Here is a 20,231-nt window from a genome sequence, read left to right as displayed (position 1 = left end):
GTTCAACACAAAATGCCAAGAAATAGAATCCCTATTAAATGAGAACAATCACATTTAGGTGCTCTCTGATATTTTAACACTCAGTTTTTCACTCATGTGCACTAAATTATTGGTCTAGAAAGTCTAAATGAAAAATAAGTCGTCCAACTGTGAATTTGTAACCCTTAAACCTTTAAAGTACACAAGTAATTGCTTATGATTTACCAACATTTGATCCGATTTTAGAAGTAAATAAATGTTATTATTAAAAATTCATGTAAGATATTATGCTATTAATGAACTTCTCTGTAAATGCACAGTACATTAATATAATAAACACAACTTATCATCAGATACAGAGCAAATGCAAACATAAACCTTCTCAAGCAAATCCTTTCCACAAAAGATTTTAGCATGCATAACAAGTTATTTAATTCTTTTTTCAAAGAATCTCTTTAAGCAGCATTCTAAATTAGGTCGCAAACTGTTGTTTTGCCAAGACTCCTGGTTTATTTCACTTAAGTTAAGCCTGATGAGCTCCAGGTACACACAGTATGGCAGAGCCCTTACTTCTACTCTATGCAGAAGAAACAAGATGAGAAAACCAGTGGACTGGAGAGAGTGACTGTGAGAGAGAGCATGCTTTCAGAAGACAATTGTGATCACCATGCACAGGAGAGACTAAACAGGGGCAGGCTAAAGGCAAGGTTCTGAGGTAACCAAGGTGAGATGAAACAGAGATTTAAATGAGGACAGAAGAAAAATGTGAATAGGAGAGGACAAAGACAAAACTACCTTTCCCTTCCTTTTCATTATCACTTGGCCTGCACTAATATGGATTTTTAGCATCTCTGGGCTGGATTGCTATGAAAGTCTCTAAACTTCTTACTTCTTGAATTTTCTTCTTTAAAATTATCCCATTTTATGAGTATTTATAGGGTGAAAGCATAAACAAATGAATGGTGTCACATTAATTTTTCTCTTGTCCATTTTTCACGATTTGTTCCTCTACTCAAGACCTCACTGATTCTCCATTCTTCATAAAATAGAGTTTAAATTCAAAGTTCATCACATTTTGACCCCTATCTAACAGATGACTTCTTCACTTTATCTTGCTTGCCTTCCTTTGATCAACTCTTCACATCAGACAGCCTAGACTCATTATGATACCCATAATGCAATATATGCATTTTTGCCTCTATACTTTAGCTCATGCTGTTTCCCTCCCTACATCTCTCCACATACCCAAAGAGAATCCTGTAAAATTTATTTTGCCATTTGTTGAATTGATTTTAATAACATGAGAATATAACTAACAGACAAGAACAATGCATATTGTTTAAAAGCATGAGTGTCTCCATAAGATGTAATTTTTCCTTTTTTTTGTTTTAACTTCATTCATGGCTATCTTATTCTAGATTTTCATAAAACTATTTTTAAATGGTGCTTATTGATGGCTACTGGACTGAATTCAACTTCTTTCCTTTCCTCTACCAAAAACAGATCAGTACATGCCAGGTACAATATTAGCATAATATTTGGGATTTTATATATATCTGATAACTTCATAAAATATGCTTTTCAAAAGATGTCTGATATTTTTCTCTAAGGCATATTTACATTTTCACTAACTCTGCTTCCTCAGGTCTTGCTATAAATTTCCTTTGTGGTCCCAAATGTGACCCACCACAGTTATATGTATTTGCAATGCATAATTTTCTTAAGATGAGTAGCTGCAACTGCCTGATGCTATTAATTTGCTCATCAAACTATGCTAATATTATTTTTGAAATAAAGACTAAACTTTTCAACACAATGCATTGTATATTTATTTGCAAAATAATTTGCTTTACTTTTTACCATATATCATGTCTCTTTGAAATAAAGTTTTTAGGGTGAAAATATTATGTTCCAAATAGCAAAATGTGTAAAATACAGAAAATAAAAAAGAAAATTTCACCATAGTCCTATTAGTCTCATATAAGCATTGTGCCCATTCCAATGCCTTTTCTTCTGTCTTTGAATGTATTATTTACATCAATGTGACAATATTTTACATTTGATTATATTGTACATATTCTACTTAATATTATGCATAATGATTGTTCATATTATTACACTTTGCAAATATTACTCTTAACACGGAAAGATCATCCTTCATAGAAATCTGTTTCACTCTATTTCCTTACTATATGCCTATTATGTGGGTCACAATTTTTCAGCCTTAAAATTATCAATATATTCATAAATTTAAAATAAATATCATAAATAGTGCTATGTGTTTTAAGTGGCATTTCCTAGGTAACAGATACCAAGACCAGTATTTGCTTACAGAAATTTTATCAGGGAGTGATTTCAGGAACAAAACTCATAAGGAAGAGAAAGAAACTAGGCAGAGGGAGACATTCAACTATGATGCAGTTACAACAGAGGAAACTCCACAGAAAGCTCTGGAGTTGAGGTGGCCTCTCAGAATTGTCCATAATGGAGGAAATGGGTACAATATTTGTACTTGTGCATTGAAGCTATCACATTATATTTACTTATGTTCCCTGGGGACATAAACTCTGGCAAAGTAGCTCCCTTTAAGCAAAGGTAATTCTTGGAGAGGGACTCAGCTTGAGCTATCAGCAGCAAGCATTTCTGACACCTGGGAGTATAACTGCCTTGGTCCTAAGGAAGGGATCTAAAGAGCACACCACATTATCCATTACAGTTCACCCTTTATACCACTCAGATTCATTTGCTTCATATATGTTCATATTATTTTGTGGAGAGGAACTTAAAACAGGATAGTGAGACAAATCACAGCTCTCACAGATGCTACTGGTCTCAATGCACTTCCTTCTTACAATGAATTTTTTCCCAGACAATGACAATGAGCCCAAGAACTGGGCTATGGATTCAGTCCACCACCTGTGAATCAGATTACAGCTAATACTCCATTTGTTCATTTTTTTGCACCTATTCATTCTCACTGTAATGTAAGGGGAAGGAGGGCTTAATAACGGTTTTCCAGGTCTCTGGATATTGATATCGGCTTATTTCCTGTGTCCAACAGACCTTTAAATGGCTGGGCAACCCCCTTATTCCCATGAATGTCTCAAGTGAATGACTGTAAATCTCTTTGAAAACAACTGATGAAGTAATTATATACCCTTGGTATTGCAGGGTCTTTTCTCATGGGGATCTATATTCTTCTTCAGTTCATGATTTGGAGTCTGAGAACTGGCTCAAGTGAAGAAAGCAGACATGGTTTCCTAAGCTTATATTGGGATAGCTGCCCTCATCCTTTTGATTTCTTTTGGTTGACTATTTTAATACCTTTATTGTCTTCCCATTTATATTTCTCATAGGAACATATGGCTTAATAATTATATCCAAAACTTCCTGAGTACTAGGCGTCCCCTATGCTGCCATTCCAAGTGTGACACTCGTTACAATAATTGCGCCCAGCATCCTTCTAACATTAAAATGCCACAACGTGGCCAGTATTATTTCCAAATCTTATTATCGCCATTTTTCAAGAAAGTATTTCTGTAATACATTAGATATCTTTCTCATAGTCTTTTTGATGACTACTTATCCAGAATCCTTCAAATGCTTGAGGTATTGAACCCTCCATGGTATGATCTCTAAAGAGAATCCTACCCTATTTCATGTCAGGTGGAAGTTTTAATAATCAAAGTTCTACCATATGCCTGTAGTCCACCCGGAGCCAATGGTATGACCCTCCTTGTTGCCATCTGGTGAGTTCACTGAATTGAGTGTTTTTCTTACCATTGAGGGTCTCTTCATCTAGTAGAGAACAGTGAGGAGATATGTGTTTATTAATCATGTCTATCAAATCTCTTAATGTGGTTTCAGTAGAAAATATTTGTGACGTTCCCAAAAGTGAAAATCTCAAGTTTTATATCCTAGGAATAAACCAGTGATTTCCATTTGTTGTAAAGAACTAATACCTATTATAATCATTTCTAATCATTATCTTACAACCTGGAAGGCCAGAGGCAGTGGCTATAAACTTCTAAGAGAAAAACTGCCTATGACTGCCTAACAGTTTTTTAAAAGGAACATTGTTTTCAGAAAATGAGGGTGGTGTATGTTCTTCATATCAAACTTCAGTTGGTGAGTTTTGTATGACATGCCAGGTTTGGCTGATTAATCACATTATATAAAAAACACATTTCAGCCTGAAGGGTTAATATTCTTGTTACATAAGTTTACTTACATTCTCTTTTTGAGCATAGGACAAAAAAGAAAGGAATGACCAAGGCTGATTTTAACCTTATAGGACTGGGTACCATGCCAATTTCTTTCATGTATGTCAGTTCATATAATTATAACAATACCAGGTAGAAGCTTTAGCCCTATTTTTAGATGTGATAACAAAGACTTCGATCAGTCAAGTATTCAATCCAAAATTAAAATCTGGACATGATAGGGGCAAGATTTGAGTCCAGGAATGCTTGATTCTAAAGTCTAACCTATCCTAGCAGTTGTCAAGAGAAGAGAAAACTCTGATTGGACTCTATCTTATGTAATTGTTCTCCAAAATCTCTTTATGAAGAAGGCAGATAATCAAAATATGATTTTCCCAGAAGCTTGCTTGGATGAGAAAAAGTAGATCTCTTCCTTATACGGCTTCATGATAAAACTCAAATCACAGTACATCAATTATCTCTTATTGTATATAACTTAAGAATGTTTTGTGCTTGTAAATTAGGTTATAAATAACCTTATGGGAAGTCTCCAAGGGAAAAGAAAAGGGAGGGGATAATTCTATTCTTAATACCAACACATGAGCTTCCAGTAAATAATTCCACCAACTCTAAAAACAAGAGCTGAGTAATGAAAAACAGGGACTCTTGTAGGGAGAAGCTTGGCAACTCAAACACATAAACTGTGAGATTCAGGGACAATGCAGGAAAGCCCTACTTCTGCAGCAACCTCAAGTTATTCTAAGAGACGGGCCTTCTTTAAAGGACTTGATAGCTAGAGAGAAACAGAACTGCAAAGGGAGAAAAGGACCCACTACAGCAACTGAGTTCCAGAGAGCTCTCCATGGTGCTGCTCAAGTCAATCTAGGCTTCCTCTGATGGTTCCTAAGCAACATTTAAGTTACTTTTACTCTTTTTGAGTTAAGGTTCTTCCTACTTCTAAATATCCGTAAAACTGGAACACAGTTTTCTGTTATTTACATAAGATTGCTTTTACTTCCCTTTCACTAACTAAATTATGTCTCCACATTTAGCGTTTAATAGGACCTGCTTTGATGTTTATCATCTACCTTAAGTTAAGACACCATACCTCACTTATCATCAAATACAGTTGGTTGTCCAGTCCTGCAGAAACCCATAATTATTCTGTGTGAGACAGAATATGTTTTCCCTTAGTCATCTTAGGAGAAATAATGGGTTGACCAGATGTATCTCCCTGAGGTCTTTTGAAACCAAATGATAAAGTTGCTCATCTGCTTGCATCACTACCCAGCTATAAGTAAGCGTGGTTTTCTAAGATTAAGAGTCTTAGTTCAAGTCTGGTTGTATTTATTTGCCAAGAATTATAAGTACATCCATTAGAATTTTGATTTTGGAAATGAATTTGTTCCATAATTTACCCCGGGGGAGGGGGGGAAGACCTCTCTGGGGATCCAGATCAAAGAGTATCATCTTTATCATCATCATTACCATCATCATCACCATACAACAATTACCATAGAGAAAAAGAATAATTTATCTCCTAGCACCGTTATGCTAAGGTAAAAATGGTAGCTAATGACCTTCATTTTTATCATCTTGTAATCATAAACTAATCACTGGCTTTAAGGCATTAAGGAGCTTCCAAGTCAACATGGCAGACTGAATAAGCACAGTTTCCTTACCTCCCTCCACAAGTTTAAATGACAGTAGACAGTACAAACTATGATGAGTTTTCAACAGTACTAGAAACCAAATGAGGCAGATTACATTAGTAAATCAGACAGTTTGATAAAATTTTAGAAGATAAAATGTACATGTGGCTCTAACTTCTGCTTCCATAAAGATGGGATGGTCATAATTTTCCCCATTCCTCCCATTAAGTATAACTAAAATGCCTAAACATTATATACAAAATAAACATAAGAATACTCTGAAAGGTAAGGAGAATAAGGCATATCACCTAGGGACCTTGATACCCAAAGAAAGACACGGTGGTAAGTTTCCTTAGTTTGATTTTGCCTCATAGATTCCAAATTTAAAGCTAAAGAAACTGGAAAATCCTATGGGCACACAAAGACTAAAAGCGGTAAGAAAAGCTTGTTCTCACTAACCAAAGAACCAGGAAAGATATATACTAGCAACAATTTTAGGTAATAACTGTACTATTCTAGCCAGATATCAGGAGAAAAAATATGGCCTCATCCTCACCCATACCAGCAAAGGTTGAGAGGGGAGCCTACAGTTAGGACACCCTCACAAAGCTATAATGAGGCATCTCATCCTCATCTGAGTGATGCCAGAGAAGGCTGCATAGGCAGCCAGGTCCTTCTTTCCTGCTGTATCAATGCCAATTTCCTGGTTGTGATATTATACAATCGTTTTAGATGTTACCATTGGGAAAGACATATTTGGGATCTCTTTGCATTATTACTTACAACTGCATACAAATCTATAATACAATGATCTCAAAAATAAAACATTTATCAAATATATGTAATTACAAACGAAAAATGTTATTATATACAGAGGATTAAGAACACAAATACAAAAGTCATGCTATAGAAACACCAAAAGAAGAATCAGAGGAAAAAATAATAAATTTTTTTTAACTGAAGAATTTATTAAGTGTCTAGTGGTCACATAAAAAGATCCCCTCCTGGTTGCGTGCTTGAATGCCAAACATAACAAAAAAGATATTAAAATCTTTTACAGAGAGATTTCAGCTACCTACAAAGTAATAAGAACTTGTTTGAAGTTAAGGTTCTCATCAGAAATAACGGATGCCTAACAACTATAAGATAATAATTTCAAAGTACTAAGAAAAAAATTATTTTGAAGTCATATTTGTATATCTAGAAAAACTATCAAACAAATGTGAAAATAAAATAAACACATTTTAGAGAATGCAAATATCCTGCAATTTTACCTCCCCTGTACTCTTTCAGATAAGTGAACAACAATGACAAAACCCTTAAGATTGAGTCTAACAAAACAAAAGAGAGAGAGAAAAGAATTCTAAGACTTGCAGCAATGAAATTCGAGAAAGAGCTAAGATGACACAAAGGTGAAATTTTTTAAATTTCTAGGATGACAGCTCTAATATAGGACTAATAAAAAGAGGAAAAACAAATATATATATAAAACATAAAGAGCTTCTAGAATATTCCCAAGAGGAAAGTTGCTTCTTTGAAGTTATAACATAATGAATAAACTAAGTAATGATAATGTAGTTTTAAATTTTATTTATTAATTTCTATACTGATTAAAATTGTATTGACTTCTGCATGTTTTCAGTATTTGGCCAAACAGTAAGTAAACCTCCAACCAGTTTTTAAAGTACTTGATAAATATTGATGATATGGTGAATCCTATTGACATGCTGAAGCTTAACAGTGATTCTATTCTCTAAGTCTACACATACAACAAGACTTTATTGTGAAACTCAGTATTGTGGCAGCTAGTATTCATTTCTGAAAGTTTCTTGTTAGGCCACCTCATTTTTTAAAAATATCTTATCCTCATTTTATGACAACTAAATCCCAAGTTGGGATGATTTCTAACTTCAAGGCAAAGCCACAGCTATATTGCTACAACTTGACCATCACAAATCCGAAAATTCAAAATCTGAAGTACTGCAATATTCAAAACATTTTGAGCACTGATACGGCACTCAAAGGAAATGCTTGTTGGAACATTACAGATCTTGGGTTTTAAGATTTGGGATATTCTACTGGTAAGTATAATGCAAATATTTCAAACTCTGAGAAATAAAGAAATCCAAAATAATTCTGATCTCAAGCATTTTGGATAAAGGAATATTCAACCTGTGTAGCTATTGTGATCATTTATTGTATCAATTTGACTAGACCAAGGGGTGCCCAGGTATTTGATTAAACATTATTATGGGTGTCTGTGAGGGTGTTTGGGATAGGGTTAACATTTGAATGGATAGACTGAGTAAAGCAGATTGCCCTCCCCAGAGGGGAGAGTCCTCATCCAATATGTCAAAAGTCTGAATAGAAAAAAAAAGGCAGAGTAAAAGTCTCACTCTAGTTATCTGTCTTTGAGCTGGAACACTGATCATCTCCTGCCTTTGAACTTGAACTTGGACTATAACTTATACCATGGGCTCTTTTGGCTCTCAGGCCTTTGGACTTGAACTGGACCTATACCGTCAGCTCTGCCAGGTCTCAAGCTTGGTGAGTGCATATCCTGGGACTTCTTAGCCTCCGTAACTGCATAAGCCAACGTCTTATATAATAAATTGCCTGATGTATTTGTTCTATTTCTTTGGAGAACCTAGACTAATACAGCTGTCCTGGAGATAATCTTAAGAATTTACAGGAATAATTTACCTTTTTTTTTTCTTTTTAATTTAGGATGTTTGTAAATACTCATCATAGGAGCCAGGGAAATTTGTGGAGAGTAGAATTGATTGAATCACAGGTGTATTGCATTTGGTATAGAGACATAGCTATACTGATACAAATAAATAGAAATTGCTTGCCCCTTAACCTATGCAAAGCTAGTCAGATACAGATAACAGTCAGTACATAGAATGAATTGTAGGGATGAATGTATTTATTCCTTCATACTTGAATGTAGGAATTAAAGTTCTTCAAAACACTGTCTGATTATCAACACTTCCTTTTACAGAACATAAGCAAAACACTCCTAACAGTGCCAGTTGAAGAATCATCAAAATTATTTTAGAGGATCAGCATTGTGAAAGAGAGTACAAGGTGCCCACCCATTCCTCCTCTTCCTAAGACCAAGTTATATTCAATTTCTCAGCCTCTCTTGTCATAATGACTGTCCCTTTGTGTGAGTTCTAGCCAATGGAATGCAAATGGCAACGATGTGCAACATATCCAGATCTGACCCATAGGAATCTATCACATGTGATTCTCCCTGTTTTTTACCCTACAGGGAAAAGGAATAAAATTGAGCAAAGTGGCCTTGGAAACCATATAGAGAAGACGGCAGGGCAAGAAGTTGGAAGGAATACGGGCCACTGAATCAAAAGGAGCAGCAACATCACTTAGACTTCATGTGAGAGATGGTTGAGTCAATGAACACATTTTGGTTTGTTTGTTACAGAAGCTATCATTAAATTAAGTAATGACCTTACACTCATCCACATTTTAAAACTCAAATTGAAGACTTTCAAAATGCAGTTGACTTCAGGCCATAGAAACACACTGTTATTAATTGCGCATCAAATGGTATCCCAGGATGAATGCAAGCAGGCATTCCTCTTGTGAGTTTATTGTGGCTTCTCCAAATGCAGATGAAAAGAAAACCAGGCCCCCCTTTTTTTTAAAAAAAAAAAAAAAAAGCTATTCACAATATAAAGAATAAAGAGTATTTTAGTTTTCAGAACAATCTTAAGAGAATAGAACAAGAGTGTTATTCATGGATAAGAAAAAAGAATCACTCACTTCTAAAATTCTGGCAATATAGTACCAGAATTTTTAAATATAAGAAAACAAAAATAACCCCTTAATTTGATATTTTGAAAGATTTTAATTGTTTATGAGATAAAATTTATAAAAGTGAAATGACTAGACATTTAAAAGATAAGTATGTCAATTTCATCAGTATCTACAGAAAAAACGGATGCCATTGAGTCCTAAACTAGTGTTTTAAAAGGATAAATTGATGTTCACATTTTGGAGTTTTGATCTGAAGAGAGAAAAAAATGCTGGGAAAGAAAAACACATCAAGATGGATTTACATTGCTGCTGAAAGAATAAGAGAGGGCCTGCATTCACTCATCTTTTTTGTTCTCTAGTTCAGGACATGTCTAAACATAGCCAATAAAATGAAATCCAGAGTAGTTCATATGCTTTGTTCAGTTTTTCATTATAGATAATTACTTTTTATCCATTTGTCATTAGCTCAATGACTCAGACCAAAAAGTGTTTTTTCTTCTTCCCTTGTGTTATTTCAATTATTCTACCATTTGAAGCAAAATGATAACAAGTCACATTGTCAGTGGTTGAAGGTTTAGAACTATTACATTTTATTAATAATTATCTTTAATTCAGTAAATGTTAAATAACCCTACAGTACTCATTTCTCTATTTTACTTTTTGTCAAGGTTGACACCTGCTTCCTACAACTAAACACTTTTAACAGATTTCGCTGCTAATCAAAAGAAATGAACAGCAATTTTAACACAAGAAAAACACATCAATTATATGTACATACATACATAGGTATATGTACAGAATTAATCTAGTCCATTATCAAAGGTTACATAATCCTTAGCCTGCTTGCTGAACAGAATATTATATATAGCTTTTACCTGTTGTCAGCTTTTAAGAAAGACTTACAACGTCCTACTGTGAGAACTAAACCTCTCAGCCAAACTACATTCTCAAACCATGAAAAAAAGCAACTTTAGGGTTTCCACTCATTTTGTTTTAGGTTAAGTAACAACTAAGAGGAAGCACACTTAGCTCAGTCAGTTATGCATGTGATGAACAAAATGTCACTTTTTTTTACACACTACCCTTGTCACTGTTTCTCAATGTGGTTATGCCTGTGCATACAAAATGTGGAAATAAACGTTCCCATCTCCAGGCTGCCTGAATGAATACAGTTTATGAGTCTGTGTGTTTACTTTCAAAAAGATAGGCATTGCTTCGGCCCCCTCCCATCAATGCTTCAAAATGCAGCCTTAAACTTAAAATGTAGCTTGTAAACAAGAGGTTTCTGCTATTGTCCAAAGCATTCTAAGCCTGAAAACTATTGGCAGCTTAACAACCACTGCAAAGAACACTGTTGTAAAACACAGACTCCTTTTGTTTTATTATGAATTCCTAATTTAGTCAATATCTCACTAAGTTCTTTTCTGCCTCTCCCTTAACCATCTTACACACACACACATACACACACACACACACACATGCACACGTGCAATTTCAAAACTGTTAGAAATTACAAATAGGTAGGACTTGAAGGACTGAATAAGCAAATGCTCTAGTGAAGCTAAGGGAGCTCCTCACGCCGCAGCCTTGGACAGTGATGTTCTAAGTCATTAGCATGTCCTCTGTTTTTGGCAAGATTCCCTAGGTAGGACTGGGCTTCCAAATACTTAGAGCCAGAATGTGTGGCAGCAGCACTTTTTGCCTTCCACATGAATGATCACAGCTCTCAGAACTAGCAGATTGGTGGCTGCTGGTAACGCCGGGCTTTTGAGTCAAGTGAAAGGGCCAGTGAATTGATTACATATTCTTTATTCTGTCACAAGTCCTACTTATTAAGGGCTCTTACAATATCTGGCACTATTTTAGGCATTTTGTGATGGCCCTACATCTGAGTCTTATGTAGCAATTCAAAGAGCTATTCAATCCCTTGTTACAGCCAAAACCCTTGCCAGCAAGCCATGCCTTGACTACATTATGTACTTATTGGCAGATGGAGTTTGGGGAGTTCTGTCAAATTGTGAAGGCAAAAGCACAGAGACCCAGTAGGGCAGAGCTAAGGGAGAAAAACAGATAAATATGTCTCAAAGGCAGCAGGGTAGGGTTAGGACAAGCTAAAAAACATCTACAAATTGGGAGATTCTGGATTTATACAAGAGTCTGAGTTTCTCATTACTAAAGAGTTATAGGGATACTTTATTAAAAAAAAAAAAAAAAAAGTAACCCTCCCTCTCCCCCCCGAAAAAAAGCAGGTAATTTTACTCTAAATTCAGAGTCTAAGCTTTTGTAGATATTTCTAAACAATTTGTGTTTTAGTTGGCTTTCCAGGCAGATATCTTAGTCGACCAGTCACGTTCACTTAATCTTGTATTGATTTTCGAAGAAACTTTCTGTTTCTATGAGTACCCTAATCAATTAACTTATTGTAAGTAGCAAGACAATTTTCTATTTTTCTTTTCTATCAAATAAAGCTGAATACTTTCTTAATTTTTTCTTTTTTTTTCTGTTTGCCACCCTGAATATTTCCTTTCCACAAAAAAAAAAAAAAAAAAAAAAGTCTGACGTGCCTTACCTATCAAGGAAATACATTTTGTTGGTAAAAATAGTTGCTGTCTTTCATATTTGAAAACATTTGAAGATTTTTGCACAAAGAAAACACATAAACTTGCCTTGGACCAATATTATGAATGGCTTATCACTTTGTTGTTATATTAATAAAAGTTTTCTTTGGTGATCAGCAAAGTGGCTTGCCCTTGGCTTTCATGCTTTATCCTGGAGAACTGGGAGGCTCACAGTAACTTAAAGAGATGGCTCACTGGGAAAGAACATGGTTCTGCCACACGGTGTCAAAAAAGTCCAAAGCCACAGGCCAGCCATTTGTGATGTCTTTAGTTAAAATTGCACTGTCTATTCCAATAAATAAATTTCACCTATATTAATATGTGAGAATTTGAGTATTGGTGGGAGAAGTTACTCTGATCTGAGCCTACCTACTATTTCTTAGAGACAGACCTGGAAACAATAGAAGATTCACGAAAGACATTGGCCTTTGGAGTCAGACAACCAGGACTCAAGCCTTGAGGTCAGCTGAGAAAATTTGATTAAGCATCTTAAACTCCTTAAAGTTTCATTTCCTATCCTATAAAATGATACTATTACAATTATTTCAAAGCTGGGATGGGATTCTCCAGATCTAACTTCTCTTTCCTTTGATCTAAGTCAATTCATTTATCCAAAGGATGTTTCCAAATCAGAGAAGTGATTAGGACGCTTTCCTGTCCCAAAGATCCCTATATTTGGAGAGCACAAGCCACACCATATAGTATGCAGTCTTTTATGCCATACAGTCAGGGCGCAGACTGCCTTTCCAGCCTCATCTCTGGTTATTCTCCTCAATTCATTTCCCATTCTAGCCATGTCAATACAGATTCATCCTGTGTTTTCAGCCCCCTATAGCTGCATGTTTGTTCAGAGTACTTCCCCAATGTTGCTCTGATCAATATGTCCTTCCTGTTTTTGTCTACTTAGCAAACTTTCGCTCAACTTTCAAAGCCAAGGATATCTCCACAATCCCCACCTTTCCAGCTATGCCTAGAGCTTCTTCCAAGAGAAACAAAGATTAAATTTCACCAGGTGAAACAATCCCATTCTTTGCTTCTAAAATGAAAAATGTATTTTATTTGCCACCCAACATAAATATATCTAGATGCTATTTAACCACAGAAAAATTGTAGAAAAGAATGCAGTCTGTGTATCTAAAGTCTGAGCACCAAAAAATACTATGATATTATTCAGATTTCCAAAGTCAGTCAACTTTAATTCATCACAGTTTATGTAGTCACTGACTTGTGAGAAAGGCAGCGCACATCCAGAAAAATATGCCACCCGAAAAATGAGCTGATCCACATCAATTACTTTAATCATTGATATTACCTGCTAGGTACAAGATGTATCATTTCTAATATAATAACACTTGAAAATTGGTATAAATGAGTTGACTGAGATTCAAACAAGTGCCCAGGTATTTGATGCATGGCAGGGTTGCCATCCAAATCCTGTTCTGTCTGACTCTAGAACCTTTTTTATTTCTACCTTTCCACATTGTCCCTTAATTGATCTTATACTACATTCATGTATGAATATATATAACAATGGTTCATGTATCTTTATACAAGGTATAGCGTGCTATCTCTAGCCAGGTCACTTTAAATGCTCTTTTGCTTAAGAAAAAAAAAAACGTAGCTTATGATGTGGATTGATAGGTTACAGCCAACTCTAGAGGAAGAGAGAAAAGGAATCTTCAAAACAGAGTTACATCTCATTCATAATGCATATAAGTTTCCTCTCTGGCTGCTAGACTGGTGGCCTTTCTTATTTATGGTTCAATTCCCTATAATTTTTTTTAAGTTTGTCTAAATAAAGGTGACATGATAGCAGAATTATGGCATACGTGCTAACTGACTTATTTAAAATCTTCTCATTTCTTCATTTTCCTGACTAACTGGAAGGGATTTATTACTGTTGTGGTGGTGGTCTTGGCATGGTGGTGGCTGTGTTTAGCAACCTAAAACTGTGTATGTATCTTTACTTCAAACATTTTGTGATCTTATGATGATATTGAAAAAAATGTTTATTCATATTCTGAATGAAATATATAGTGGTACACAACATTTCTCACATAGCAAATGCAAAGTAAAACAGTGACTTGATTTAAAAAGTCAGAAAGTGTTACTTCAATACAAGAGTAAATATGAGATCATGCGTGTCACAACGGAACATTTCTAGCAATCCTATATTCTCATTCAGAATTCCATTGTTTTTAGATACACATGTAGTAGACACAGACACAGATACAGACACAGACGTAGGTATAGATATAACTATACAGCATTTAAAAGTCAATTTGAACTGAAAATAAAAATGAGTTTAAAGGTTAGTAACACATCAAATCTATTCCCAGGAAGAGCTTCCTTCTCTTAAGTGGCTTCTTAATTGCAAATCAGGAGGAATCAACCCTGCTTACTCTGTCTTGTGTTCTGGGAAGAAGGAGAAAGGGGCTGAGATATTTGTGGGGAACAGAGAGAAGGCAGCTCCAAATGTGCAGCCAGAACAGGTCCATACAGGTATGGGGATTATTTCCCTCACTAGACAATAAGCACAGAGGTTTTCTCTGAGGGTAGCTCCTGTGGTGTTCACATGTAGCATTTAGAGAACTTCTGATAGTAGTTACAGCTAACAAGGAAGCTCCCAAACACCTCCAAGTTGTTAGTTTGTTCTCCTGCGATGACTTATCACAGTATTATTTAAAAACTCCATAAAGTAAGTTGGAAAGTAGCAAGATACTGAGTCTATTCTTGAAGAGTTTTTTATTAAATTTCTTGGGAAAAAATATGAGTTCTCCAGTCCTTCATGAGCTGAAGGCCTAGTCTAGCTCCAGAGCAAAGAGAAGACACAGGTTAAATAGGGACAACAATTGTAAAAGGCTAGATTACCATTCTGTGTTAGGTAACATAGTGGGTGGTAACCATTCTTGTTCACAACTGAAGAACACCGTATACATGCTGGAAATAGGGCAGAGCTAGGACGGATTCTATATAATATACACATTTCCAAACATGCATTATCTTATGCTGTCTACCATCTTATATTAACTGTCCCTGTGGAAGTTTCTAAAAAGCATTGTTTAAGATAAGACAGAGCAAGGCTGTCTCACCAAGAGCAAGTCAGGAAGCCTACATCAGGAAAAACCTATGTGGAGAAGAATCATCAGTGTGTCTTAATAAGTCCAGAGGCAGAAATCAAAGATTTCCAGCACCTGGAAAAGTTGCCCACTTTTAAGAGGTCAGCAATCATCAATTTAGGTGTGTATACATGCAGTCAGAAATTACTAATGAGTAAAAATCTAGATGACTTGGGCTTACTCAACATTGATGCCCCGGTCTAATGAATGACATCACTCAAGGACTAACTTGCAAATATTTTTAGAAGTTTAAAACCAATTCCATAAGTATTGTACACAAAGTAGCATAAAGCAAAGAGAGAGAATAGAAGGACACCCTGGAAGTTAAAAGCAACTTGACAATAGCAGGTTTACGACAGACCAATAAATAATAATATATTTCCCATCTGCTAATTCCCAAGCAGTTAAACATTATTCACTGGAAGAAGCACTATTACTATATAAATTCCATGTGACAGCCCCTGCCACTCACAAAAAGACCTAATGAAGTCTAAAGAAAATTTCAGAGAGATATTTTTGTATCTTAGAGACCAAAAAACATATTGATTGACTTTCCAACAGTTGAACATATTGCTGATCATATCCCAAGTTCACCAGGTTAAATGAAATAATGAAGCAAGTATTTAGCTAATTAATATGTACAGAAAAGAGAAACAAAAACAAGCCTAAATAACTAATCATTACAATCTAAAAAATATTGCTTGTTCTGATTTTCAAGATTAAAAATCTCAGCTCATTACCTGCATTTATGTTTAGACAGGGAGCACTGTACTAGTGTCACAAACTCTCTTCCTTCAGCGTTTCTTCTATAATCCTTTCTTCAGATAGTATTTTAATGTTTGTGCTCAACAACTACAATTTTTTTTTGTTTTTGTTTTTCTGAAAGTAAGACATTTTGTCATTCTAACACATTAGACAAGAGAAGTCAAACAGAAGAGACCAAGGAAGTAGGTAATTTGCATATCCTACCTGCAGGCCTTCAATAGCTAATCGCAGCATACTTGGTGTGAGTTTAGAGGCTTGCTTGAAAGTGAAGTTACTCCAGTCTATGATCAAAACAAACCCATTCACTTGAAGCTCAGGATCTTCAATCATGGCTTCTAAAGAAAGTAAGATGGCGCGCAAAATATCCACCAGTGTGTACCTATCGGCAACAGAAAAGTACTAAATTAGGTCTGACAACCATTTTTATAAAAAACTATAAAATATTTTCTAGCACACTAAAAATTCACTTTAAAATACCTTCAGAATCTTAAGGAAATAATTTTGTTTAAAAAACTATTTTAGGAAGAGGTTTAATTTATATGTACTCCAAGAACATAATCGAATGTAACATGTATTCTGCCCAAACAAATGGCAATGCTTTCTCACATTTTATCATCATTTAGTTTACCTCCAGGCCTTCTTATGATTTTCTAAAATCTCATTCAACTAACCCAAAATTAGGCATTGCACTTTTTAAGTGGTTCAAAAATGCCCTCAGTAATATTGACATTTAATTTTTTCATATTTGAAAAAACTGAGAATGAGATTTGAGTGAGTCTCATCAATAAATGAAAACACTGTACATGACAGCTATGAATAAAAGTTACTCAATTCAAATGACTTGTATTGAGTTTGTATCATAAAGAAAAGGAAAGGTGGGAGGGATAGAAAGAGAAGGAGATAAATATAAATAAAAGTGGAAAAATCATGGAAATTTACCTACAATAATACAAGCCATCTTAACTCAAGGGTTGGATTTTGTTTTGTTTTGTTTTCTGCTTTTTACCTTAGCACAGTTCCTGGAACGTTCCAGTAACCCAATAAATGCTCTTTATGTTACTGTAAAAGGGACTTGACTAGAGTAGAAAGACACTGGTTGGAGATTAAGACACCACTTCAATGAAGGCAATGGAACTAAGAACAAAAATAAGAAGCCAAATTTGAGTGGCATTTTAGACAATCTTGCTATACTGTGACAATGTGAGGACTGAAATTAGGGAAGTGTAAAAAATGACACATATTTTAGCTTCAGAGTCTGAATACACAGTAAAATTTTTAATCAATATCAATAATGAAAAAATAGGATACTGTTGGAAATGGTTGGAAATACAAAGTTTTGAACAGAACTTATTGTATTTGAGAAATATGTAGTATACCCAGAGAGGTCTATCAAGCAAGATTCTGAAAAAAATGGATCCTGAACTCAGGGAAGAGCTCAAAACTGAAAATTGTGGAATTAAAAGCATATGGACCCTACGTTCAAGGAAGCGAAGGAGGTAATGCAGTCAGAGTTGAGAGATACATCAGATAATTATTCTAAAAAGGGAATCTCTAGAAATTCCAGCACTTTAAGAGGAGTTAGAAAATTTATGGAAGATGTTAATAATTTCAATTTTTAAACACCTTTCATTTTAAGTTATTTTTCTCGTAAGACATTCAGGGGAGATTTCAGGAATAGCTAGAGAAAGAGATCTGGACCTCAGGGAAGAGGCAGGATGGGGAGGGGAGTGGATTAGGAGTCAAAATCATTCCCATTTATTGGAAATGATGAGTTCGTTACAAAGGCAGTATGATACAGTGAAGATATATGAGGGAGTAGGTCTATTTTTACTTCTAAAAACACTTGGATGTGCTAGGAGACAGCATAGTAGTTCAGAAAGGAAAGAATAACATTGGAACTTCAGGCAATTTCTCACTATTTCAGGATCTCATTTCTTCACCTGTAAAATCAGCAGTTTGGAACAGAATCTTGTTTAGAATCCTAGCATTAATCAAGCACAGGGCATGGTGTCAGAAGACTTCAAGATGCAATCTCTGCCCAATGCCTCATTAGCCATATGGTCCTGGATATGTCGCTGATTTATAATTCTGAGGATCACTTAACTGTCCCTATCTCACGGTATTCTCATCTCATTGGCCATGGTTGGGGGAGGGTTGGGGGCAGCACCAGAGAGTCATCAAAGAGGTGACTCAAGTGAAAACATTTGTACAATTTGGCACAATTCTAGGTATAAACAGGTGTTCAGTAAATGTTGGTTGGAATACACACAGAGCATACTTTTTGTTAGAATGATAAGCATAGATATAGTGTACTAGGCAGAGTGTAAATCAGAAGTGATCATCTTTAGGATAGCCTATTACTATCATAAAAGGCAAAAGGCAAAAGCCTTAGGGATACAGCATCCAAAAAACTACCTGAATATATAAAAAATAAAATTGTTATAGACCTCTACTATGTATTTGTTATTAAATCTCTGAAGCATGTGTGGCTGAACACCTTTGAAAGTCATTTTATGGCTGACCTACCTCCATTTTAAACATAATGACCTGACACTGTCAGGACCTGAAGCCTATAAACATAGGCACTGGAAAGTTGGAGCAGGAAGACCATATTTCTGGTTGAAATTCAGACCCCCACCAAAAAAATAAAAAATAAAAAATAAGTTTTAGTTTCTGAAATTCATAATAATATCATGGTAAAGAAAATTAGGGATTCGAAAAGTCCGACTTCAAAGGTTTCCCTCATTATGAGATCGACCATTCTTATGTTATCCATAAGAAATTAAATAGCATTAATACCAAAATGCCATTAAATAAAATGTAGATTTGAAATCAGCTTTGGAAGAATGATACATTGTATGTAATAAAAATTAATCAAAGTACCAGTACAGACTGAAAACAAGAGGCAGTGTGTTTTAAATAACACACTTGAAGTATGGTTCTCCTAAACTGTTTCAAAATCAAGATAAACGTTGATACACATATCATTATTCCAAAGGAAATAATATAAGGCAAATCCCAAAATCAGCAATGAAGAAAAGTAGGTTTGCAAAATTTTCAAGACTAAGTCTAACCACGTTTTTTGAATTCAATATCTGGCTCCAGGAAGATAATCAAATGATTTTTATAAAAATCATATTAATTTAGAAGTTTAGAAAAATAAACATAAAAATATAGTAGTTAACTCCATTCAATGGGCAGGTCAAAACCACTCTTGACTTAATTCCAGTCCCTTATTGTCAAACATCTCACATTATTACCATTAGCAGCTCAGCACGCTATTCCTCAGCAGAACAGGACTACACAGGATCTTGCCAGAATCTGTAAAATATCTTCCAAAGAAATGTAGCATCTATGAATTTTATCTCTTCAGGACTCCTGCCATATTCTCCTTTTTAAAATTATTTTAACTGTTATAATTTACAAATTAGAGGTCGCCACAATGAAATACTCTACTCGTTCATGTTTGGGGTTTACATTGAAATTGTGTGAGTTCCACCATAGCTATTCTTCTCTTGTATATGCAGAAAGCAAGCTATAAATCAAAACTACCACATTATTGCAGCTCTTGACTCCTGATTGTGCTTCTCAAAATAGCATTAAGTAAAATTTGAATTTGTGAAAAGAATGCTGTGTAGCATGTAGTAAGAAGAAATCATGACACCAATAAGAAATTTTACAACTGACACCGGACTATGTAGAACACTGCTCTTGGAAAGAATCAAAGCTGCTAGAACACATAGACAACATATGGAGAAGACTTTAATATCCGTAGCAACTATGTACTACCTGTGCAATCAGAAGGAAAACATCTAATCCTTCTCGAAATTTTTCAGTTATGAAATCGGTCTTCCTTGCAGAGTAGGATATATACTCATGAATTAATTATTTGGGGCATGTTTATGTAACTTAAAAGCCTTTTATAACATAAAACTCATAGCTATTAACAAATACAAAATAAAATGCGAATTCCTGATTATTTGTCTAATCTTAGCTTGTTCTCATACACCTTGAAGTTACTGAACTTTGCTAAGCCTCCATTTTCTCTTTTAAAAATGGTGATAATAATAGTTACATCATAGGACAGAATGTAAAATACTTAGCCCAATGGGT

General features: G+C 35.0%; 1 protein-coding gene across 1 annotated transcript in view; it reads right to left on the bottom strand.

Moving 5' to 3' along the window:
* The window catches only part of LOC105465536 (clavesin 2), a 71,706-nt gene that overhangs the window by 40,815 nt on the left and 10,660 nt on the right, over positions 1 to 20,231 (bottom strand). The window contains exon 3 of the mRNA XM_011713988.2: positions 16,323 to 16,497. Within this exon, the coding sequence (XP_011712290.1) occupies positions 16,323 to 16,497 (175 nt within the window). The remainder of the gene's footprint in view (positions 1 to 16,322; positions 16,498 to 20,231) is intronic.

This window comes from Macaca nemestrina, chromosome 5 (genome assembly GCF_043159975.1).
Source record: "Macaca nemestrina isolate mMacNem1 chromosome 5, mMacNem.hap1, whole genome shotgun sequence".
NCBI classification, from domain to species: domain Eukaryota; kingdom Metazoa; phylum Chordata; class Mammalia; order Primates; family Cercopithecidae; genus Macaca; species Macaca nemestrina.
This window is presented reverse-complemented; position numbering and strand designations above follow the sequence as displayed.